Raw genomic sequence first — 26,616 nt, forward strand, 5'->3', positions numbered from 1 at the left:
TATACAATTTAATAAAACCTGTTGAACTGTGATCACTTGTGTCTGTCTTTACGGTTGCCACCATAAGGTCCTTACAGGATGCAAAAGTCGCAGGGAGGTTTTTCAACTAAAGTCCACATGATCCAAAAGAATTCCCTTAAAAAGGAAGAAGAGTCAATCCAAATGCTTCAAACAGTACAAGGAAAATCTATAGACAAATCCAGGCAGCAGGCAAAGGTCAAGTTCCATCAAGCATCAAACAAATCCAAGAAAAATCAGCAGACAAGGACACATCCAATGGAGGTCCATGAACACAGATGCAAATCAGGCAGAGGAATCAGGAATACAGTTCAGAACACTAAAACAGACATGGACAATCCACAAACAATCCAGTCGAACGATGCAGACAAGGGTAAAAAAGTAAACAAGGAACAAGCAAGTCGAGATAATCAGAAAACGCTACTCGAAAATTGACGGCACAGTTGAGGAGCGTTGAGTACCCTCCTTCGGTGCTCTTTATGGTCATGATGCATCAGGGACGGCTGTTCCAGGTCACGCCCTGAAACGTAGACGTGCTGATGTCAAGCACTCAAGAGCAGTCTTGTTAGGATTGTAGTTCCATGAAATGGCAGGTTGTGTTCGATAGAACAGTGGATGCATGATGGAGGTAGGATCTGGCAGCCCGCTGTGAAATATGCCAGGGGATACGCCAAGCCCCCACAAAACCAAGACCCCTCCCGTGGCCTACGGAGTGCAGAGGCAAGTGGTAGGTCGTGACAAATTGCCCCGGCAAAGAACCCCTTCTCCTATAACTTTGTAGATGTGAAAGGTGAAAGCATGTAACAAATGGGGTGTGTGGATATTGGAGACAGGTTCCCAGGTCTGTTCTTCAGAGCCATATCCCTTCCAGTCAACTAAATAGCACTTAGTTTCATGATGGACACACGTGTCTAAGATGGTCTGTACGTCATACTCTTCCTCTCCTTGAACGTTAATCAGGGCGGGTTTCTGTACCTGGTATGTATGGTTTAAGGAGGCTTACATGGAACACAGGATGGATATGCCATTTTGCAGGGATCCGTAATTGGTAATGGAACAGCCACAGGATTAATGTAATCCTCAATCTCATAGGGACCCACATAATGTGGCAGTAGTTTGCAATTTCCATGCATCCGTAAATGAGAAATGGAAAGCTAGATCTTTTCTCCAGGATGGTACAGAGGGGCCAGTCGATCACGGTGATCAGCAAATCATTTGGTGTCATCTTGGACTTTCTTGAGGTGATGGAACGTTTCAAGGCCCCAGTGGTGGCCACCAGTACAGATGTAGTAGGGTCTTTAAGGGTCTTGAAGTAGGGTACGTGGATGTTGGCCATATAGAGCAAAAAAGGGCAAAGAGGAAACCGAAGAACGTACAGAATTATTATAGGCAAATTCAGCTACCCATAGAAGAGTAAGCCAGTTAGTTTGATAATGTAGACACAGAGAATGAAGATACTGTTCATTCACTCTCTCTGTCTGTTCATCTGTTTAAGGATGGTAACAAGAAAAAAGAGCTTCAATTCCCAAGGACCCTGTTAAAGCATGCCAGAAATGAGATGTAAATTGGGCCCCACGGGCAGAGACAACGATGGAGGGAAAACCAAAAAGTTGAACGATATTGTCAAAAAATAAGGAAGTTAAGCCTCATGCCGTAGGCAGCCTCAGCAAGGTATAAAACGAGTCATCTTGGGAAAAACATCTACCAGCACTAAAATGGTACTCATCCCCTTAAGAGGAGGCATTTCTACCACAAATCCATTGAAATCATGAACCAGGGTTTATGAGGGATGGGCATTGCTTGAAGAAGTCCCACCTTTATATCAGGACTTTTTTTAACATTTAGTGCAGATTGCACAGGTCACCACATAGTCCACTACGTCTCGTTTCATGTTAGGCTACCAACACCACCTACGCAAATGCTCTAATGTTTTTCATTGGCATGGGTTAGCAATCAGTTTGTCATCATGAGACCATGGTAAAGCAAAAAATCAGCTGGTCTCAGTAGGAGCATGTAAACGTTCTTGGACCTAAGGAAGTCTATTGATGACATGTGCGCTAAGGGCTTCTACATCAGACAATGTTCTTTTACCCATTCACGAATGTTGTCCAGAATAGGAGAAGCGACAGTACAAACACAGACCACTGTTTCCCTAGGTAGGATCGTACACTGGGTCTGATGGGCAATTGTATCCCACCCGCTTGCCACGCAGTCGACCCGGACGGTAGGTAACAGTGAAATTGAACATGGCAAAAAATAGATGCCATCGTATCTGCCTAGCATTGGTGAATTTGGCATGGGCAAGTGATGCTGCCAAACGTCCCCCTGATCGCTAGTAATTCTCATTCTATAATAATGTCGTTTCTTTCACATGGACAAAGGGTTCGAAAAAAGTATGCCACAGGATGTAACAGTTGTGTGGTTAGGCATCTTTGTGATAATATGGCACCAAGTGCCACCACCAAGGCATCGGCATACACTATAAATGCCAAAGAAGGGTCCGGAAGCTGCAGGACCGGTGCTGTCGTGAAGGCATCCATTAAGGTCTGAAAGGCTTTCTGCGCCTCTGCATCCCAGGAGAAAGGTACAGAGGGTCATGTCAACTGTGACACAGGAATTACAATATCAGAAAAAGTACCAAAAAACACTGGTATAAATTGGTGAAGCCTGAGGATGACTGCAATGCTTTGACAGTGGAGTCCGCCAATCTTAGCAGACCCGAACTGTGGCATCGCACATCTGAATCCCTGAGGAGTCAGTAGAAAACCTAGAAATTCAACCAATGTGGCATGAAAGATGCACATTTCCACTTTGGAAAAGAGGGTATTCTCTAATAGCCTTTGTAGAACTTGCCGGGCATGTCGAATGTCTTTTTCATGTGAATCAGAACATATAAATATGTCGTGTAAATAGACGACCATGAAACAATCAAGCCTGCCCCTAAAACGTTGTAAACGAAGATCTGGAAAACGGCCGGTTCATTACAAAGGGCAAATGGCATGACCATATACCTGTATAACCCATATTTGGTTTAAAAATCAGTCTTCCACTCGTCGCCCTAGCATATTCAGACCTAATTATAAGCCCCCCCTAAGGTCGGGTTTTGTGAAAACAACTGATGACTGTAGATGGTTCAGTAATTCCGTGATCAACGGTAGAGAATATTGGTTTTTGGTACAAAGAGATGGATGAAGCGGCAGGAGACCTAGAGGGGCTTATATTTTTTATTTTTATTTTATTGAGCTTTTTTTAGGCGCCTATACAATGGAATTGTGTTTCAAAGCGCCAAGTCGTAGTGCCTTATCAATGCACTCTTTGAGTATCTCATCCTCCTTACCTATAAGGGAATATACGCTCATGGGGAACAGAAGTACCAGGTTCCATAGCTCAGTAATATCCTCGATGTGGGGGCAACTGTTCAGATTGTTTTTTGTCGAATAAGTCTGGGTAATCTTGATATTCGTCTAGTATTGCATGCCCTGAGTCATGTCACACTGCACTTTGTTAGGAAGCCCCGATAATAAGGCTAGGCAAGAAGAACAAAACATAGCAGGATCAGAACCAAAATATTGTTCCTTACAATAAGGAGAGGTACTATCTGATTTATCCAGTTAATAACCGGATTTTGTTGTTGCAGCCAAGGCATCCCTGGGATAACGTTAAATTGTGCCGTGGTTACTAAATCAAAGGACAACAGTTCACTATGTCCTTGATACGTACTCATTCGTACAGGACAGGTTTGTTCTGTCACATGACTAGAGACTAGAAATACACCATCTACTGCATGCGCTGCTTCGTGTGAGGATTTGGTCTGGATAGGGAACCCATGTTCTTTAGCAAAATGGGGCTCCATACATGGGCGTAATTTTAGGGGGCACGGGAGTGTTTGTCCCCCGCAACTTTCATGGCACATCATTTGGTTCCCATTCATTTGGCTGGGGCACCTTTTCTTCAGTTGTCATGTCCCCCCCAACATTTTGAGCAGACTTACTCCACTTGGTCCATATAATTACCAGCAGCCCCTGAATCGATCATAGCCAGTACAGTCAAATCCTGTGAATCAGTGAAACGGAAAATCATTTGAATGTAAACGTGCAGTAACGAAGGAGTCACAAGGACTCGTCCAGATGGCTCTCTGTATCGACGAGTCTTGGCGTTTCCCGAGCACGTTACTGGTCTTTTTAGGGAAAACACGAATTAAATGACCCATTTGGCCACAATATAGGCATAAGTTTAGTGACAGCTGTCACACCCTCTCATCCTTAGCCAATGGGCCACGTGTTGACCCTATCTGCATGGGTCTAGGGTCCCCAGAGGGAGATGGAGAGCAGTCTCATTTTTTCCAGGGCGCATTTCAGATACTTTCCGCTCTCCACGCCTCTGTAGAATACAGGCATCGACCTGCAAATTCAGATCCAGTAATTCCAGACAGGCTGAAGGGAGTCAAGGGACCACTGATAATGGATCCTTGAGCTCATCTGACAACCCGCTATAAAAGACAGCTTCCTTGTTCTTTTCATGTTGTTTCTGCAGCTTACTGATTGAAGTGGGCTAAGTATGTTAATAAGGAAGATTTGCCTTGTGTTAAGGCCAAGAATTCAAGGTTAGTGGTTGGGCCTTGTACCTGGCGTCAACAACCAGATTCATAGCCCTTGATAGAGCATAAAAGTCATATAAAGCCGGATCATGGGCTTCCAAAAGAGGAATGGTCCAAGCTGCCGCTGTTCCTCCGAAGTGAGAGAACAAAAACAGCCTTTGTGTGGCATCCGGAAATGCCAGAGGACAACAAATGAAATAGTTGTACATTATAACTTGTTCTATTTGCCCTTCACTGAGACATAAGGGTAGTAAGGTGGAGGCATTATTGTACTTTCCAAAATCTGCCCCATTCATAATGACCCTGCTGGTATTTCCATTTTAATAATGATGCTGAGCTAAGCATTGGCTTTCCAACCATGGAATAGTTATATTTTAACAACCAGAGGATACAAGAGGTTTGGCGGTCCATGAATATTAATAAATGCTGGGCCTGTCTGAATTTACCAAAGTTACCCTGAGCGAATGCCTGATGAAATGTGCAGAATCAAGAACAAACTCCCCCAGATCATGCCATTAGTGATATTGGCAGCCTCTTCCATTCCAACTTAGTGAAAGTCCAGTGTAAAAAAAGATCATTGTAGTATCCAAAACACTCTAGCTGCAAAACATCCCCCAAATTCGCTTCTGGGTAGTATTTGGTACCACAGAGGTGCTATCAGTACGTTAGAGGGGCATAGTAAGCACCAAGCACAGTTTCTCAGCTCTCACCGATAGCACAGAGCATCCGTGGTATTCTACTGTAAGAAACAGTCATACCATGGCAGTGTCAAAGCACCAAGAAGCCAAAATGTGAGGTTCCCCAAAGCAAAGCCTTCAGTGTAACAACTGTAACAAACATTATGGACCACATTACAATACTTCTAGTGCCAACTGTCAATTACAGCAGAGTCAGACCTATCACAGAAGAGCCTAAAAATGGCAAGCATTTGTGGAAATAAGGCCAGCATTCTCCCCGTACAAGAAGATACTGCCGGTGAATACCACTGTTGCAGTGACTACTGTAAATGGTGGCTGACTAAGAATGATATAACACCCAAATGTGCAATGCAATTAATGAATAAAACAATGCCCAGACCAGGTGGTAAATACCACCAAGGAAAAGACCAGCTTGAGGCTGGTGGGAGCCAACCACACTACACCAACAAACCCGAGCAAACCTGCAGTACTGGTCAAGCTGATTAAAGAAAGTTTGGAACAGGGAAACATGATGAGATCCACCATGCCACCACAGACCTACATATCTACCACAATACAGATGAAGTAGCCACATCTCACTCAACTCACCTACAACAAAGCACTAACAGCAAGAGCACACAGAGAAAGCATACACATTATACCAGGCAGCTCAAGTTGGAAAGGCCATCTGAGGAACATACCTGCTTGAAGTGAGGCTACCCCTGGAATGGACTTTAATAATGTGCCTCCAACAGGCATGTAGTGGACAGCTTTCAGATAATGCATTTAGGAACATTTTGACACAGGCATCTCAGACAATCCTCCTACTCTTTGGCACCTGAGACAACACAACATGTTTGCCAATCGCCTCCCTAAAAGAGGTTGTACGACTACTTACATCCAGAGTCTATAATTGATGGAGAGGGATTCGAGAAGGATGGGTGGGTCCGGTGCAAGCAGTAGGCAGATTTGGCCAGAAAAACACAGCGTATTCACGGCTCATCAATTAGAGAATAAAGAAGTTATCCTGTGTGGGTGCCCTGACATTACTCACATGTACAATACAACATTAAAAGAGAACACAATGGAGTCAATGCTGATCACCAGCACAGCCCTTGGACATAAAGGGGTTACTTTTTTGGAGAACCAGTATCAACATGGTCGTTACCAGCGCTGATTTAATATGACAGCACAGACGATCCATTCCCCCCACTCTGGGACATCAAACCTCAGCACTGACATATGAAAATCGAGCCTAACATTAGAGGCATTCTTGTTACTTCCTGTGATGCAGCATTAGGCACACATTCTTATACAAACTCTCACTTTGGAGTTTCACAACACATCTAGTCTTTAAACAATATACATGTGATGAATTCAACCATCCGTACAAGGGGTGTGCGCTCGCATGGGCTTTTTGAAATATGTAATTAAATGGAATGATGGTAGACCAACCTCATGAAAATGTGCGAGGCTAATCCACACACATTTTCCGATGCTCACACCACGACAAAGACATAGACCTGTGTACTCTGGGTGGACCCAGCCGACGGGCACAGTCCGCCCTGTGATACTTAGTTGAGATATGACAGCCAGGAGTACACCATGTCATCTCCAGAAAGGGGGAGGAGCAAACCTTCCCCCTGCCCTGGCCAGCCTGATTAACTAACAAAGGCTCCATGGATCTGCCCTGCTCTTTTGTTGGGCCTTGCATCTGGTGGCAGTGATTAGCATACCATTTAAAGGGTACTTCAAACAGGCACACATGGGGCCAGGCTGCAGAGGTTAACAAAGGAGACAGGACACCCCAGCAATCTTGCATATGTAACTGTGTCAACCTGAAGCCAGCTCCCACCCTCAGTATCAAAGACAGTGAGCTGCCATGCCTGGGACTGCAGTATAACAGTATTACACCCCACAGGGGAACCACATTCATAAGGTAAGAGAATGTGGTTTTCAGGAGCCAGAGAGTCAAGTCTCGCTGCAGCTTCAAGGGAGACCTGCCGCTTTAATCAGGAACCACCACAGAGAGATCCATTAAACAGAGAGACTCTTTGATCTACAACAGACAGGAGGATGGGTGGGACTTAGTATCACAAGTTTTCACTACTTTACCTTTCCTGTTGCAAAGCACTCTGGTTATGACCTCATTCACACAGGAGATTTCTGGTAGGGATCCCAGGATTGGTTCATTAAGGTAGACTTTACCTAAAACAATCACTGTGGCCCATTTGGCTTTGAAAGAGGGATGAGCCCCTCTTTTGGTAGATCATATAAATACTTTGCAAGGAGTAGCAAGAAAAACTCATCATTGGAACCTGGCTGAAGATACAGCCTGTCTTACCTATTTCGCCAGTGTAGGACGGCCAGGACGTCCAAACAGGGAAGCAAGATCCCTCCCCTAAACATCTCCCATGGAAAAGAGAGAGATACCGAATCCAGGGAACCTGCTAGCTGCTCCATAACTGGTAACCAGCTGTCATGCGACAACCATGGCGACTCTGGCCCAAATGGAAGTTGCATTGCAATTCCATGTATTGTGATAAGACCGACCATCTTCCTCATCCAGACAGAAGTCTCAGTCTAGTCCTCACCAAAGATGGTCGCCGCCTCACTCCGGCGTATCTATAACAACTTGCCGTGCACTACGCGCGGTGCATTGTATCCGTTCTTTCCTGGTGCTCGCTGCTGCCGTTCTGGCAGTTCCTCCCATTGTTTGCTGTTTTTCGACTCCAATGCCTCAATTCCAGTTCCACTTTTCTGGTGCTCTCTGTCATTTTCAGCCTTTTCACTTGTTAGTATTTTCATCTTTCCTTTGTGCTGTATTTCATCCGGTGTCTCTACGTCAGTTGGTATCTTGCTCTCTTTGGCAGGTACGTTCTAATTCTTGATATTCGGGTGCTTGTCACTTTCCTTGCATTTACTTTCCGTTTCGGGTTATTTGTTAGGACAACCCATTTCTGACTTTCCTCATCTTGGTACTGCTGCACTATCTTTCACCGCCCTGGTGTTTTCACTCTGTTTACCTTTCATCCTATACTCTGTCCTTACACTTACCTAGGGATTTCTTACCTGTTTACTTCGGAACGAGCATTCCGGACGGAGTCTCTCACTCTTTACGACCTACCTGATAGCCGAACTATATATCAGCTGAACTTTGTTGGATACTTGGTTATCAGCTCTTTGGAATTACAAACCTTACCCTCCTGCTATTCCAAACCACCTGGAGTCAGCATAAACTTTCAAGTAACATGTCCACTTGAGAAAGGTGATTATTCATCTAGCATTAAGGATCCTCTCTGTGTGACGTACTCATTGGGCAGGGTTTTTTAGTGCCAAGAAGCTTTTTTCCTGCTTGAAGGCTGGCTTCTTGGGGTTTCCTTTGGCTTGGATTTCGGATCCTGCCAAGGTGGCCTCTGGGGGAGCCAGACCTTATTTGCAGGATAAGAAGGACTAGAAACTTAATGACAAGAAGACCAAAGAGGCCAAGAAGAACCAACGAAGAGAATCAGCAGAGAACCGTGACAGCACATCTGAAGAAGGAAGTGAGGAGGGGTCATGGGGGGGCACCCTGGATAAGGCAGGCCTGCCACCGGCCAGCACACAGCGTGCCCTGCTAGGCTCTGCAGCAAGCTTCCTAGTTGTGAAGTGCCAGACGGTCTCTGAACCTGAAACTAAGAACAAGCCAGCTTAAAGAAGTCTGAGACGTCTCGACCAGTGCTTCTGAACCGCCGACCAGCACTGAGACAAAGATTCCTGACCCCAAGCCCCCGTGTAGGCCAGGCTTCAGCCGATCGCCAGCTTCGCTCGCCGAACTGTCTTGCCGCTCCATACTCACAGCTGACTCCCATCTTGAACTCTGTCACAGAAGCCTGCAAAGCGCGCCTAAACTTACTCGACCCTGTCGAGCACCAAGGATACCTACAGCACACGGTACATAGTGGTTCTCTCCCCCTGGTCCTTCCCAGAAAGCCCCTAGGTACCATTTCAGACCCATTGCCCGCTTTGTGCTGAAGCGAAGTAACCTTAAACTGTTGAGATTATTTACCATACCGACTACCCTCCTGTCAGTATCCAGCGAGCATCCCTTTTTGCTACTTTGAAACTGTCTGTCCTCTGCATTTCATCACAGGGTGGGTTGTATTTCGTAGTGTTGCTAGAACTGTCTGTTGTAATAATAATAAAGTAGATCTTTTTATACAACCTTGACTGGAGTGTCCCATTTATCATTGGGTAAGAAATGTATTTTCGCTGTGTTGCAACTTATGAATGATCCCAGAGCTTTCAAAGATAAGCCTGCCGTTCCATCTATGTTACCAAAATTGTAGAAGGAGGTTTATAATTTTCTTGTGTTTCCAATCTTTTCATATCCTATCTGGTGTACTAGAGGTGTATGATTGATAAATGGTTTTGAAACTGATAATTATCCCTGGACCACTGGTGCCCCAGAAGTTGATTCGTCACAATACAACTGTGATCTAATATCACATTTTACACTTCAAGGCAATCTGTTAGTTAATGTGTATATTAAAATAGAAGGCACTTTAAGAAAAAAAAGAAGTACATTCTTTAAGGACGATCATTGCACAGTTGTGCAATCCAATGATGCACAGTACACTATGAAAGAATAAAAAAACTTGAATTGATTACATATTTTATGAATAATGCATCATGCACTTTGGAACATTCTAATATAGACAGATAAGCGCTATACCAGCCACTTTTACTCCTTAAAATCAAACAAATAGTCCCAAAAAAAGGAATACAAATATGCCCATAAAAATAATAGGAAACATATGCTCCCGGGCATATGGCCCACAACACAACGCCATGTGTATGTTTTGGATCAGTGCTACCAGCAGAGACGTGCCACAGAAGTGCCATTATTATGACCTGATCCGAAGAGGAGCCTTCAAATTAAAATGCATCTTTGAATTTTCACGAATTACAGGGTGCAAAAAAGGATGAATTACATTAAGATATCTGTTTTAGAGTTAACATTAAATACTCCCACTGGGAATGAGAATTACGTTTTTGCGCCCTTGAAATATCAAGTTACTCACAATTTCAAAAAATAGAAAGTAAAATAATAGGAACATGTACTATAGGTGTGGGTGTTGCAGGAGCGCATGTAATTTGTATTTGTATTGACGTTTTATAGCGCTTAACGTCTTAGCGGTGTACAAAAGAACCAACAGTATAAATCAAATGAACAGATAATTAAAAGTTTACAGATTTACAGAGCAAGCAGAAAGGTTTTAAGATGTGTCTTGAAAAGAGACAATGAAGATATAGGAGAAAGAGGAAGAGAATTCCAATTTTAGGTGCCAAAAGAGCAAAAGAACAGAATCGAGAAGAGGCACAAGGAGCACGAGGTAAAATAAGGAGAAGAAGAGATTCAGAACAAAGCGAACGAGCAATAGAGTAAAAAGAAATGAAGGAAGAACGATATGGAGGAGCAAGACAGCAGAGACACTTTAAATCAATACAAAGAAAATTGAAGTACGTGATTTTCAAATGAAAGCCATTGCAAAGAGAGTAAGGCAGAAGTAATAGAATCCCGAGGAGCAAACAAGATAGAACAATAGCAGTAGAAAGAGAAATATTGAAGAGGGCAGTAAGATTAGGTAAAAGTAAAGAATAAACCAGAAGGAATAAGGAAGAAGGAAGGGAATCATCAGGGGAAGAGGTGGGATGAACCCTAGCTACTGCTAAAGAAATATCAGCATCAACAAGAGGTTTGAATGTCGATAATACAGGAAGAGAAGAACCAGACTTAGTCGAGAATAAAGGAGTTACAACCAATGAAGAACCAATGAAGAAGAATGGAGTAAAGACATGTTTGAGGTAAAGTAATTAGCAAAATAAGATGCAGAAAGAGAGAAAGAAGATGAAGGATCAAGAGAAGGAGGAGATAGAATACGATTTAGATTTTGAAAAAGACAACGAGGATGTGAAGCAAGCGAAGTAAAAAGAGACTGAAAATACTGCTGCTTAACAGAAAGAAGAAGGGAGTCATAGATAGAATGCAGTGTAGATAAAGAAGATAAATCGGGTGCTGAGCCGGACTTGCACCAGCACCGTTCGGCCTGACAAAGGGGGAAGCGAGCAGCTTGAAGAGAAGGTGACATCCAAGGCTGGGAGGGAGGATGAGATGGAGAAAATGCCACCAAAGGATACAGAAGCTCCAAAGAATCAGATAAAGTGTCAAACAGGATAGAAGAGGCAGAATCAACAGGAAGAGAAGAAAAGTTGGAGATAGAAGGAAGGCTTGAGGTAACAGAAGACGAAAAGGAACCAAGATCAAAGGACCTAAGATCACAAGGGCGGAAAATAGTTGGTGATTGGTGCAAAGAGAGAGACGACGGAAAAGAAAAGGAAAAAAAAGGGGAAAATGATCAGATGAATAGATAGGGAGAGCAGAGACAGAAGTAGATGTAGGAATAGAAGAAACGTGAGATGAGGATCAGACCATGATATATGAGAAGGAGTTTGCAACAGAGAATAGGAATGAAGAATAGACAGAAGCGGAACAGCAGCATAAGTAGAAGAGAGGTGGAGATTAAAATCCCTCAAGAGAAATAAAGGAACAGAGGAAGGCAAAAGTGTAGAAAGAAGAGTGTCAAGATCATCACAAAAGGAAAAAACAGAACCAGGTGCCATCAGTTAATGACAAAATGGAGGGAAGGATGAGAAAAAAAGAAGAAGAAATAGTGATATTCAAATTATGGAAAGGAAAGATGGTCCGACTGAGAACGGGATAAGACAGGAGGAACAGACGATAGAATACCAACACCACCATCATGACCAGAAGGGTGGGGGGTGTGGGATAAGAACAACTGAGCAGAAAAAAGCGGAGAATGTGTTGCAGTATTCAACAGAGCCAACTAAGTTTCAGTGAGACAAAGAATATGAAAATAAAAGCGTGAAAAAAGATCCCGAACAGAGTGAGCTTTATTACTAAGAGAAAGAAAGTTCCATAAAGGCACATTAAAAGTATGAGAGAGACCAGTAAGAGGGGGATAAATCAGATTAGAGAAATTGCGAGACAAAAATTGTTGGTGTGAGCATACAAGGGAGAAGATGGCATAGAGAAATAAGGAAGAAAAGAAAAGGAAGATAAATCTGCAAAAGGAGGAATGTGACGATGACATTAGCTGTAAACTGAACAAGTATCCCAGACAACAGCGAGGGACGTGCGTATGCAGAGATGCAAGTGCAGAAGGTCAGGCAGCACAAACTGGTAGTAGGAGAAAAGAAAGAAAAAACAAAGAGCAAAAGTGATCAGAAACTGCATAGCAACAGAACAGACAGCAGCTGACAGCGCAGGCTTGGCCAGGACTTTGCCTGGGGTTTCACTCCCGGGCTGATGTTTTATCTTCCAAGTGATGGTAGGTTGGTCGGGGGGGGGGCGCAGCGGGATCAACAGCCGAGGTACAGCAGATCAAGAAAGGCCACAGAGGGCCGGCCCGCACCACAGTGGTGATGTTGAAGGCACACAGTTCTCCAAGCTGTTCCAGAAATCAGGCATTACTCCCAGGTAGGAGACAGGAACCAGAGCATGCAAGCCCCCAGGTCACACCACAGTCTGCAGCTGACAGCGCAGACTTAGCCAGGACTTCATCTGGGGCTTCGCCCCCAGCTTGATGTTTTACCTGCAGGGGTGGCAGTCTGGTCTGGGGGTGTGTGGCCAAGAGCCAAAGAATCAGGGCTGGGAGGATAGCTCTGGGGCAATGCACTCGCCTTGGAAGCAAGACGATGTGGAGCAACATAGGTTCGGTCCCCGGGTCTGTGCTTAGAAACCTCTGGGTATTAAGCACATTATAAATACCCAATTACAAATTACAATTACAAATGGCAGATCAAGAAAGTCCACGAGGCACACAGTTCTTCAAGCTGTTCCAGGAGACAGGTAGCAGTCCCAGGTAGGAGGCAGGAGACAGAGCACGCAGGGGCTAAAGCATGTAATTCCTCAGGCCACATCACAGTCAGCAGCTGACAGCGCAGTCTTGGCCAGGACTTTGTAGCGTGTACCATAGAAGAATCTGTTTTAGGAGTGTGTGTCATTAGAGAGTGTGTCGGAAAAGTGTGTGTGCTAGTAGCATGTGTCGTAGGAACATGTGTTGTAGGAGCATGTGTCATATTTGCATGTGAGAGCACATGTCTATGTCTACCTGTTATGTGTAGAAAGCACATGTGTATTAGGTGCACATGTTGTATTAAAGGAGTGTGTGTCGTAGGAGTATGTGTCATAGAAGCATGTGTCATAAGTGCATGTAGAGTGTGTAGTAGTAACATGTCATAGGAGCATGTGTCATAAGTGCATGTGTCGTAGGTGCACGTGAGAGCACGTACTGTATGCTCACAAGTTATGTGTAGTAGGCATTTCTGTAAAATCAGCCCTGACTTTGATGTGCATCAGTTAGTGTGTGAAAAGTGTACATTTATTCCATCACCTTAAAACTGAAATTAAAGGCAGCTGTGACTAGCTTTTGATGTGAGTTTTAGGAGATGTTAATTGTGTGATATACGAACTGTAAAACTCATAAACTCTGTGTACAGTTTGTTTGGAAAGTGTACATTGATTCCGACACTTGAAAACTGGCATCAGTCAGCTGTGACCTGCATTTGATATGAGGTTTTAAATATTAATTGTAAAATTTAGAAACTGTAAAACTCACTGGGCCTCATTGCGGGGGTTGCCGGTAAATCCTGCTAGTAGGCTGTGAGTTACCGGAAACCCCGTAACACTGTTTCTGCCGCCTGACTTCCCGGTGCCACCGGGATATTAGGGCAGGCGATGGAAACAGTAAATCCCCATGGGAACTGGGTCACTGAAGCACCAGCACTGTTGCTAACAGTGACGGTGCTTCAGTGAAAACACTGCCGGCAGGGGCCTGAACTCCCGCCAGGTCGGGCCTGCTGGGAGTTCCGTGGCCCTACCAGCAAAATCTTAGTTTGGCGGTCCGGAAAGGGTGCTGGTACGTTGTATGCTCAATGTAACTAAGTCATCTCCTTGTAACAGCGCCTTGATGCCCCTGGGCTGTTTGTATGCTTTATACATTTAAAAAATAAATAAATAAAACTCGTAATGAGGCCCATACGCTCTGTGTACAGTTAATATGAACAGTGTAAATGTATACCATCACCTTAAAACTGACATTAAAGTCAGCTGTGACTTGCCTCTGATGTGAGTTTTAGGAGATGTTAAATTGTGTAATGTGCACTCTGTAAAACTCATATATTCTGTGTGCAGCTCATATGAAAAGTGTACATTTATTTCATCACTTTAAAACTGACATAAGACATCTGTGACTTGCATTTGATGTGAGTTTTTAGGAGATGGTAATTGTTTAATGTATGAACTGTAAACCTCATACACTCTGTGTACATTCTGTATGACTTGCCTTTGATGTGAGTTAAAAGTGTGTGGTAAGTGTGCATCGTGAGAGTGTGCATTGTAAGAGTATGTGTCATAAGAGTGTGTGTGGTTGGAACATGTGTTCTAAGAGAATGTGTCATATGTCTACATGTTATTTGTAGTATGCACGTGTGTAGTAGGTGCACGTGTCACAGGAACATGTACTAGAGGAGTGTGTGTTGTAGGAGTGGATGTTAGAGTAGCACATGTCGTAGAGCACATGTCATAGGAGTATGTGTCATTAGAGTGTGCATCGTATGAACGTGCAGTAAGTGTGTGTTAAGAGTGTGTGTGGTAGGAGTGCATGTCATAGGTGCAACAGTGGGTCATCCTAGCAGTTACTGGGATGAACCCTGCTTAGCTTCAAAGTGAGGAAGGGGTCAGCCCCCTAAGGACATGTTGCCTAATAAATGAGCGTAGTTTACAAGGTCACTTAGAGAAACATGGCATAATAGGGCTGGATACTTCCTCACTTTGAAACTAAGCAGGGACAGTCCCTGTTACTGCATGAATGGGAGACAGCCCACAGCCCCGAATGCTGTGTATTTTCTTAATTTTAAATATCTCATAACACACAGCATCCACAATATTTTATTTAAACTGTGCTACTGTCAGTCCTTGAAAGTTGTGCACTCAGAGACAATTGTTTTGCTTTTTGCTGAATTGCATTCTGGTATTTGTAGTCTCACAGTCAAGATGGGGGGAATAAAGCCACAATTGTACACTGTTTCCCTAACATAGTTCTATAAGGATTTATATATTTGAGTAACACTATGGTATGTGTACTTTTCCAGTTAGCTTTATAAAGCAGACTATTGTTGAAAACCAGACATGGGGGTGAGGAGGGGAAATGATGAGGGCGCAAGTAAGTCATGAGTATTTGCTCATAATGTGGCAAGAGAGTTTCCAATGCTGGACACTAGTGCAGTTATTTTCCCCTGATTATGGCTGCATTTTCACTGCACCAGTAAGGACACGTGGGTGGACAGTATAACTTTTTTTCAGAGGGCAGACGCAACCTCTTGCATTTCTTTGAGGTTGGCAAGCTTGCTCAAGTATTTGGCTACAAGGATTTTACTCAGGTTGTCATGTTTCCAGTACAGACGCTTACCCACAAGACCACAAGCACTTGCTTCGTATTGGGATTTTGCTTATCCGGAAATATTTCATGACAGATTGCTGGGTTTAAAAGGTGAGCACCTTTTATATTTTGCCAGCATATTTATTGGAACATTTCCTCTCTTGGGTTATTGTTCTGGTGTTCAGTACTTTTTTTTAAAGCCCAATGCTATTTTGTCTTGCACACTTTTTTCTAAGGGCAAGGTCAGGTGAACTACACTTGTATATGTCGCTTTAAGATATATGTTCACTTACTATGTGTATATTCATGGGTGCCAGCTTTTGATTTTTGATATGGGTGTAGAAAGTACCCGGGCATATGTTATTCTTGCAGCCGGTCATTTTTTTCCTGTTTCCGTGCTGCTTAAATGTGATTAGTTGGGGTTGTGCGATGTATCCCAACTGTCACCAAGAGACCGTCCATAAAAAAAGGGGCTTGGAGCACGCTGCTTAACCAAAGTGTGTGGTCATGGCAAATAATTTAATCTCAGTGCGCATTACCTAAAACATTGTGAGTTCTCAAATCCTGCAATCTTTTATACATAACAATATCACTGTCAAAACAGGAGAAAATCAGTTTGTGATTGATGAACGTCTTTGAGTAAAGGGTTGCAAGTGTTTTAAGGCCATGGCTAGTGGTCTGGAGACCATGCTAGTGGTCTGGAAGTATTCTAAAAATCTATGGAATAACAAAACCCTTGAAATTCAAGGAAAAAACTTTTGTTGCAGGGACGTTAAAGTGAGAACTTAACGAAACAAAACCCTGAAATTCAGCTAAAGTCACTGTAACTTCGCACCCCCTGTTGTTCAGCCTAGGACCACAATAATGACATCACAGATCACATCAATGATGACATCACTAATTACATTACAACAGTAACTGGCATTAAGCATGGCCTTCATGGACAGATATATTTTAACACATGAATGGGTACTAGCATTGGCCTTCACTTATGGACAGTGGTCAAAACCTTCACCCATGTGCATAACTGGGCCCTTTCATGAGGCCTCTTAGGGCAGTTTGCACCTAAATAATTAGTTATCCCAAAGAGAGCTAATATATAGGGCAGATGAAGTAGCTCAATCTAATTACATTCGAAACAGAGCATTCGTTTTTGAAGCATTATTCAATGCAGGAATTAGTTCCTGTAACAACTTATTGTATTGTATGTACATCTATAGAGTGCAAACAAAGACTGAGAGGCATCAAGGCGCTAAAGGATGGATGAGGGAGGCAGAAATCATTAGCCAAACATCTTGCCTTTTCTTAAGACCCCGAAAGACATTCATACTGATTGGGTCCAATAATACAGGACAACCCTGAACGTGTGAGTACTGGCCTATCTCTTTTGGTCCTTGCCCTGAACCTACCCCAGTAGTTAGGAGCCTAGGGATCAAAGTGATGTCCTCAGGCTCCTTAGAGGCCCACATGTCTGTGGCTTGCCAACTCAGATTCATCAAACTGAAAGTATTTTTGAAAAGTTCTACCGTTTCTTTTGTCTGAAGTTGGGACGAAGATTGTAACTGCATCCATCATGGGATTCCTAGACTATTGTAATGGATTTTATCTTGGCCAACCTGAGGCTTTATCACACCATTTACAGACTCTCCAGAATGCAGCTGCTCGCCTCGCTCTGGGAACTCCCAGACTCACACATTCTCAAGACCTACTTCACCGTCGTCATTGGCTCCCTATTAGGAGTCGAGTTAAGTTTTAAACCTTTGCCTTGTTCACTGTGCCATCCATTACTCTGGGGCTGAATTTCTATCATCTCAGCTTGTGCGCTACAATCCTAGTAGACACCTCCGCTCGGCTAACCAATCGCTACTGAGCATTCCCAGATTACGCTGGGGCAGAGCTGGAGGAAGATCTTTTACTGTTCTTTCCCTCATGCTCTGGAATGCCCTTTGCTCGAATTTCGTAACATTCCAGAATATTCTCCTTTTCGAAATAACTTGAAAACCCTTCTGTTGTATTCTTTTCTTTTTTTTTAAGCAGCCTCCCTCATCCATCCTTTAGCGCTTTGATGCCTCTCGGTCTTTGTTCGTGCCCTATAGATGTACATAAAATACAATAAGTTGTTACAGGAGCTAATTCCTGCATTGAATAATGCTTCAAAAACGAATGCTCTGTTTCGAATGTAATTAGATTGAGCTACTTCATCTGCCCTATATATTAGCTCTCTTTGGGATAACTCCATCGGCCTACATAGAGTCAAATATCTGGGCTGTCTTGCGGAATTCAGATGAGTGCAGCTTCTGTTTCGCTAGATGGATGTGCAAGATGGCACACTTAGCACAGTGGCACAGTGAGCCTCATCATAGTAGTTGAAGGTCATTATCTTGCTTAGTGAGCTATGTCACAGGTCAGGAAGAGTACTTGGAGGTCATCATCTGACTTGCTAGAGGGCGGAGTGATATGGTGCACTTGGATCTTTCCTAGTCAGATGGGTCTCCAGACACAAAAACTACTTGTAGGTTATCAGCTATCTCACCAGAGGGATGAGTAAGATAGTGTGCTTGGATCTTGCCTGGTGAATTGTGTCGCAGGTCCTGAAGAATACTTAGAGGTCCTCATCAGTGGGATGGAACACTTAGGTATGGCTTAGTGAGCTGTGTCATAGGTCAGAAAGAGTACTTGGAGGTCATTAACTGTCTCGCTAGATGGATGAGTGAGGTAGTGCACTTAGGTCTTGCCTAGTGAGCTATGTCACAGGTCTCGAATAGGATTTGGAGGTGATCATCTGTCTTGTTAAAAGCATCAGCAAGATGACACACTTTGGCCTTGCCTAGTAAACTTTGTCGATCCCATTCTTCACTGCGAGGCCTGATTTAGGGGGTTGGGTATGTTCCTATTGCAGATCACTCCTAATAGCTGAACCCTAATGCCTGTCGAAACTTGGGGCCTGGCCCCTTGGTTTAATGGCCACATTGTCAACACTATACAAATCCCAGCTGAATTGGGTAGCCTTTGTAGGTACTTGTGCTATTCAGGATGTATGGACCAGATATGTTCTAGGGACTTCAGGTCTTCTGAAGGCTTCCATAACAGAATTTCTGGATCTCACTTATCATGCTATCTATCATAAATCCGATTGGGTTCACAAAGAGTCCAAAAACAATCTAAGGTAAAAATGTGTTTTATTGAACACAACCCCTCCTCTTCTCCAGGGATGAAACTCTAATGTAAAGTGTTGCACATACTTTGGTCAAGAGTTCCAGCAGTTCAAGGGTCTGCTTGTAAAGTTCCTAGGATCTTTGATGGCTCCCCATCACTCGCAGTCCCTTGGGTATTCCTTCTGATACTCTTCTGGTTGGTCATCTGGTGTTGCTGGGATGCAACCACCTCCACTCCCCCCTGTAAGACCTGCTGAAAGTGTGTATCTCCGCCATGAGATGGAGGTATAGATTACCTTTCTCTTCCACTTTGAGGCAGGGCCAGCTGGTCTGACCGTCTCAAACATCCACAGATGAGCTCAAGAGGGCTTTATTACCCCCATTTCCTAGGGTTCTGAGTATTTCTTTCTTCATCGCCACTCTACTCTGCCTCCGAGCCTGCTCCTTCTCGACACCATGCCATGTGCTTGTTCCTTCTCCAGATCCTTCTCACACCTTCCCCCTGTCTTGGGCTGAGTAGTGCCCTCTCAGTCCTGCCTGCTGTGGTAGATAACCAGCTCACCAACCTCTTTTTGATGACTTCCTCCTACCACCTCATAGGGTATTTCTCCTACCTCCTACAGATGCCTGCCTCCTACCAACAATCTGATATCTCCTTCCTTCCTCTTCCTGATGTCTTCCTCCTACTGCCTTTTGATGACTCTCTCCTACCACTGCCAAAATTCCCTCACCTACCACCTGATGTCTCTCTCCTACCACCTCCTGTCTTTCGCCTATCACCTGCTGATAAACCTGTCTGTTCTGCCCTTTCTGTCTATCACCTCTATGCCCCTCAAGAGCTCGACCCACAGCCTCCCTCTAGAACGCCAACTCCTACGCGCCTCCCCTCCCTGGGATCATCATTTTATATTTTCGTGACTACCCTAATGGGGACGTTCTGGGTGGAAGAGTCTGCACCTGAGCAGCATTGTGATTGCTCTTGGGTGATTAGTTACGGTGTAATTCCCCCTCCTCTCAAATGTGGCGTATGTTTCTTTGCGAGATTGATAAAGAGGCTGTACCATAGCTTTAAAAAGCCAGTCTTTTATTTTGGATTCCTCATTTATATGAGTTTGAACAAGCGCCTGGCATCCTCAAGACCTACAATCATGGACCTTAGCAGAGCAACGTCAGTTGTGGGTCCCACTGAGAGCAGTGCAAGCACCTCAGCGTGGTTATCATAAATTCAGTGAGGGTTGACTTCCGTATCACTAATTCCCTGCCTTGGAGAGGTGCTGCACCATCTCCTGGAAGGTCGTAGGTCCTTTAGCAAGGCCCTTGAAGGTTCCCTGGCATTTTCATCCTGTATGTCACCGTCTTCTGCTCAATGATGGGGTCCACGTAAGGGTGGCCATGGGATCCTTCTCATACTGCCCCTGGGGCCATCGTCTACTAGCTCATTGAGGGTGAGGGTTCCTTGGTCACACCGCTAGATATCCTTAGGATAAGACACGGGACTTCATCACATACTTTATAAAATAGGTCTTTGAGGGAAAGAACGGTGAATCTTGTGTTTTAGGGCCTACTTAATTTTTATGTTGGGGTTTCCCATCAGACCCCTTATTTGTCATTTTCAAAGGCCTGTTATGGAACCATGCTTTCACTTGTGAACAGTTTTATAAAATGACAGGTTTATAAAATGACAAGGAAGACTGTACTTACATTACTGCTATCAAACTCCAAAGGACGAGGGCACCTCTTTAGCCCAGACCAGAAGGGGATACCAGAGCTGGTCACCTAGAAAGATCAAAAAGAACACGAATGTGATCCAGAAGCAAATAACAGATAAGCAGAAGGTGAAATAAACACCAAAATATGCATCAATACTTCATGGAGATGTACCATAAAAACCCCAACAAGAAGCAAGACGCTGGGCTTTACAGACTTGAACCAAGTGCCAGTGAACAGGACTAAAGCTCAGGTCACTTTGGCAAGCAGCTCTGAGGCCATCCAGACTGGACATTAAACCTGGGCCCGAGTGTACTCGCTGCCACTATCCACACCGCTAGGGCACCACACAGATCCTTTGCAGTACAGAGCAAAAGCAGACACCCGCTACAATGAGCAGGGGTGGAATGGGAACCACAGGAGGCCCTGGAAATAATGTTCAAAGTGGCCCCATATGATACATTATCATCAAACCCAACCCTTTTCTTGTGAGAACATGTGGAAATAAAATAGGTTATCACAGAAAAGAGGCCCAGGGTGCAGAGGCCTACCGGGAAATCTCCAGCATTCCCTATAGGCCAGCCCAACCCTGACAATGAGGAAGAACATGGAGGGGAGGTGTAGGGGAGGTGACCCCATCGCTCTGTAAAACAGGCAATGGCGACACAGACAGCTGTGGCTTTTGCAACGGCACTGCCACCATATCCCCTTCTGCTATATGTTTCATTTGATATGACTTGACCCTAAGTCTACAAATATAGCACCATTTCAAAATTTACTTCCTGACTGTTACTGAAGAAAACTATGTGGCTTAGATATGTCAGTAAAGGAAAAAAAGGGAGAACCAGCCATGTGATGTCATCAGTGATGTCATCAATGACATTTGTGATGTCATCTTTGATGTCCTGGGTGTTAGTGTTAGCAGTGCACGGTGGCGCGAGTTATGGTTGCTTATCTTACCATAAATGCCGAATTTCAGGGGTTTTTCGGTTGTACTTTGAACCATAACGTCCCTTTGACAACGTTTTTTTACTGGATTTGATAGGTTTTTCGTAGCGCAACTTAACCATAACGTCCCTTTTAACAAAGTTTTTTCATTGAATTTCATAGGTTTTTATTAGCGCAACTTAACCATAACGTCCCTTTAACAAAGTTTTTTTACTGAATTTCATAGGTTTTTATTAGCGCAACTTAACCATAACGTCCCGTTAACAAAGTTTTTTTACTGAATTTCATAGGTTTTTAGTAGCGCAAGTTAACCATAAACTCCCTTTAACAAACTTTTTTCATTAACATGCAGACAATATACAAAGATGGAGTGTAAAAAGCAATTTTTCAGGGATGGCTTTACACAGAATGTTGCAAAGTAAGAATTTCACAGTGAAGGTCAGCTGCTTCCATTTTTTGCTCGCTGGCTGGAGTGGCCCACGACTTGCACTATAAGGTTCTATTGTTTTTGACCTTGACAGACAGGGATCGTGCCAAAAGACTTCTTTTGAAGGAGGGGTGCAAAAACGTAAGAGACGATAAGGATGACATTTCTGAAACAAAACCGCTTTTATATATTATATCACGATGGGAAAGATCGTTGGCACAGACAGAGTCGTATTTAGGGACTGTATTACGCGTAGACAATGGAAAATGCCAATATAATGTAAGTAACCCTTTAAATTATTTTATAACGGAATATAATAACAATAGCGTGGCGTTAAAGCCCGGTTAAGTTGTACTTGTTCGTTTAATGTGGCATATTGTTTTGTACCGCGCACTATCACCGCCGAAGTGGTCCGCTGGCGCTCAGATGGCTCTGAAAAAGGCACAGGAGAGAGGGTGGGTTAGTGGGAATAAGTTAACATACTCTGTTGCACTATCCTCGCTAGCAAATAGTTTCACGCCCTAATAAATAAAATGAATATTTTTTATGAAGATCGGCTCGTGAGACTAATTTATGTTTTTAAAACAGGTACATCCTTCCCTACTGTCAATGCCACGATTTTCAGACCCCGGCCGACTCATTTTTTAACTGCCAGGTGCAGCTCCTAGTAAACAACTTCATGACCCTCACCATTTTATGGGACAATCGCCAAGGACCAATATGCCCTTACGCGGTACTAGCGGCTAGAAGCAACATACCAACCATTATGGTGGTCTAATGCCTTGTTGTTGGAACAGCCTTCCGATTATCAGTGTGACCACAGTCCTTCTTTTATCATAAACCAACACCCTGTGTAACGCAAAGGAACAGCACGTGACTCAAGATGAACTTTTGCAGATCGACAGCAAAGGCAAATGCAAATCGCTGAATATTCTCTAAACATTTGATGTCAAATAAATGTCCTTTACGAAATGTACAATCTTGCTGTTTGCTTTGAAATCACAGTTTCATATTCCGAATTGTGGCGCGCTGTGTTGTGAGATGATAGTAGCTAAATGACGTCATAACCTAATTTGCATAAATCACCAGGTGCATGATGGGTGATTGCCGAGGGCATGGTTGTTATAGCCTCTCATTGAGCTCACCCCTTTTTTGTAATGAAAGTCGCGAATGCACAGATGCAAACTCATTACATCCATATGCATACATTCACATGCAAATGCACTAGTATTTAAATAAACCCCACAATGATTAGGTTGTTCTGTTGTCGCTTCTTAAAAGTGTACTGCCATTTTTAATATGCTAGTATTTTATAATCCATAATGTCTCGTTGTTGGAACAGCCTTCCGATTATCAGTGCGACCATAGTGCTTCTTTTATCATAAACCAACACCCTGTGTAGCGCAAAGGAACAGCGCGTGAGTCAAGATGAACTTTTGCGGATCGACAGCAAAGACAAATGCAAATCGCTGAATATTCTCTAAACATTTAATGTCAAATAAATGTACTTTACGAAATGTACAATCTTGCTGTTTGCTTTTAAATCACAGTTTCATATTCCGAATTGTGGCGCGCTGTGTTGTGAGATGATGTGTGTTGTTTTCCGGGTTCTGTGTAAAGTCGCGTAGGACTGGAGCCGACTGGGCGCGTTTGGCTACGCACCCTGTAACGTCACGGAGAGAGGCCGGGAATATGAATGCTTTGTTGCAAAAACAGGTCAGCCAGGTCGATGGGGCAAGTGATAGGATTATCACACAATGTCGGCGCACAGCAGCCTGATTTATTGTTTGTTTAGTGGACAAAAAGTCAGGTAAGGCCCATAGGAAATTGTAATGTCAGCGGACATTAGGAGGGTTCTTAGAACACTTTCAACCTGACAACTAACAATACGAACAGCGTTCTCAGAACACCCCCATTTTGTTTAATTGCAAACATTTCAGCACCGCAAGTGTTCTTAGAACACATTCAACTTGCCAGAGTACAATACGGACAGCGTCCTCAGGACACCCTCATTTTGTTTATGTACCAACATTTAAGGGCACCGCGAGTGTTCTTAGCTCAATTTTAGCTTGCTTACGAACAAAACGGACACATACTCTGTCCTCGGAACACCCCACCATTTAGTTTATATAGAAAATTTCAGAACTGCCGTGTTGTCCGCAGACAAATCGAACACAACAAAAGCATCTAGCACATAAAAAAACAGAACATTGAACCTATCTCATACTCCCCCCACCCTCCCCAAACACTCGTACACACCAACACACTGCACTAAATACAATTTTTAATCCAAGTACCACCGCACTGTCCGCGGTCGTCGGCGTATGCAAGATGGCGGGCGCCACAAAAAATCTGACGCGCTTCACGCACCACGCCGTCCAATCAGCGAACAGATTGCATGCCCGCGGACATCACGCAAGCCGCTTGGCCAATTGGGGTGCTGTCCGCGGAGCGAACAGGGAAGTCCGTCCGCGGAGCGAACAGAGATATCACTAATTTTTTTGCCTTACATTTTGGTCATTTTTTAAAAAACTACTGGACGGATTTACACCCAATTTGCAAAAGCACGCTTTCGGGACCAAACCCCCGCTCCTGCCGCAAATTTGGTGTAAATCCGTCCAGCGGTTTGGGCTGTAGGCGTGCGCAAAAGTTTTGTGACCCCCCCTATAACTTTGCCCCCCCTGGACCAAACCTCTGCAAACTTTGCAAAGAAATTCAGAGTGGGCCATATACTTTTTTTGCAAAGTTTGGTGAGGATTCGTCCAGAGGGAGCGAAGTTATAAGCCACCCAAAAAATGCTCTTCCTATGGAAACACCAACTTAACCATAACTACATGGACGCTACTGCGTCCATGTAATATAGATTGCGTCTTTTAATAGCCACAAAACATTGTATTCGTTATATATTTAAACCTTTGGTACATTCAACATTGTTAGTAATATATTTACTATGACAATAAAACTTCATAAATTAACAATAAAGCACAAACATCTGAAATTCACCACCCCTTGTTGTTAACAAAAATACATAGACCACATTCTAATTTCACGCCTATGCGAAAGCTGAAACTGTTGGCTTTGCCAAAACTCGTTTTCCATTCTTTTGCTTTTGAACAATTTCCGTAGAACCTCAGAGCTGGCGCATGAACCAGCAAAGTCAATATTTTGCTTCATTTCTGTAGGCCATTAAATGCAATGTAGCAACGCGTGGAATAACAGTCTTTGAAGATTAAAGGAAATAAAAGAGTCCTCTGTAAAGGTTAAAATAGCTCTTTCTATCAGAGTCATGGCAAAGGCAGCCAATACACATTGCCGCGCACTTGACAGGAGCATGGAGAGGGCAAGTTGAATTCCAATTGTCCTACTGTACATTCCATGCCAATAGTTTTGGTACATGTGGTGCTAACGTGCTACCTGTGTGCCAAAACTTAAAATGTAAAAGTTGAGAAGAGTTAGTTGTACCCTTAACCACTAAGCAGGGCACTCTACATTCTTACTTTCTACTTTGTAGTTTTTTTGCAGTGTGTACACAACAGTCATTTCATACGTCATATCATCAGTCATCTGTCATACGGATATTATAATTTGTGATGTCATCTATCAGGTCATGTGTGGCAGTACATGATGGTGGCTATGTTATGGCAGTGGCAGAAATCATAATTTGCACATTTGTGAGATTATGATGTTTTGTGCTGCAACCATAACCTTCCTTCATATGAAGTGTTTTAGTGACTTTGAATTGTTTTCTTTTATTACTACAGTAGGTTAATCAGAACTGCAATGAAAGTATTTTGTTTTTTTTAATGATATAGACTGATATGCTATCAGTACCTCATTGGGCGTGGCTGCACTTTGCTTGTGGCATGACCTTCTGCCATGTCCAAGGCACCTCTAACCACCCATTCTGTCCACTTGCTTTCCTGCAGCCATGCATAGTGGACACTATGCCAGGGGCAATGCCTTAAGCCGTGCCCTCAGTTAATCCAAGGCAGGCTTCACTCGTGGGGGGGGGGGGTCAAAGGTGTCCAATGGGCAGGGTATGTGGCCATGCCCAGTGGACACTTTGCCCAGACATGGCATGGCCATTCCAAGTAGACACTGCGTTCAGCGATGCCCCGGGCTCCTCAAAGAACCCCATGGCCACCACTTTGGCCAAAGCACCTTCAAGACACCCACTCTGTGCACTGGGCATGGCCAAAGGCACTACCCCAGGCATCTCCAAGACAACTGTGTTTTCCTCTGACCTCGGCTATGTCACTGGAGGCACCACATCACCCACTGTGCCACTGACCATGGCCTGCAGCCATGCCCACTGGACACTCTATTTAGGACATGGTCTTTAACGATATACAGGCAGGAACACACACACTTTGGTGACTGGGCATGGGTGCAAGCCATTCCCAGTAACTATTATACCCAGGCATCTCAAAGAAATAAACCTGGCCCACTTGGCATGGCTGTGGCCATGCCCTTGGTCACTTAACCCCTTTGTTCACTGGGTAAAGGCTGTGGACGGGCACACGGTATACTATCATAAACCCACATTCACAAATTGCAAAGGAGTACGATCATCTTTCTGTGTAAT

The 26,616-nt window shown here is 43.8% G+C and overlaps 1 protein-coding gene across 1 annotated transcript in view; it reads right to left on the reverse strand.

Moving 5' to 3' along the window:
* Nucleotides 1-26,616, reverse strand: part of UBA7 (ubiquitin like modifier activating enzyme 7) — a 1,701,784-nt gene that overhangs the window by 867,881 nt on the left and 807,287 nt on the right. Inside the window, exon 18 of the mRNA XM_069644160.1 lies at nucleotides 20,651-20,725. Coding sequence (XP_069500261.1) covers nucleotides 20,651-20,725 — 75 coding nt within the window. The remainder of the gene's footprint in view (nucleotides 1-20,650; nucleotides 20,726-26,616) is intronic.

Source organism: Ambystoma mexicanum, chromosome 2p (assembly GCF_040938575.1).
Source record: "Ambystoma mexicanum isolate Mex_15411 chromosome 2p, UKY_AmexF1_1, whole genome shotgun sequence".
In the NCBI taxonomy this organism is placed as follows: domain Eukaryota; kingdom Metazoa; phylum Chordata; class Amphibia; order Caudata; family Ambystomatidae; genus Ambystoma; species Ambystoma mexicanum.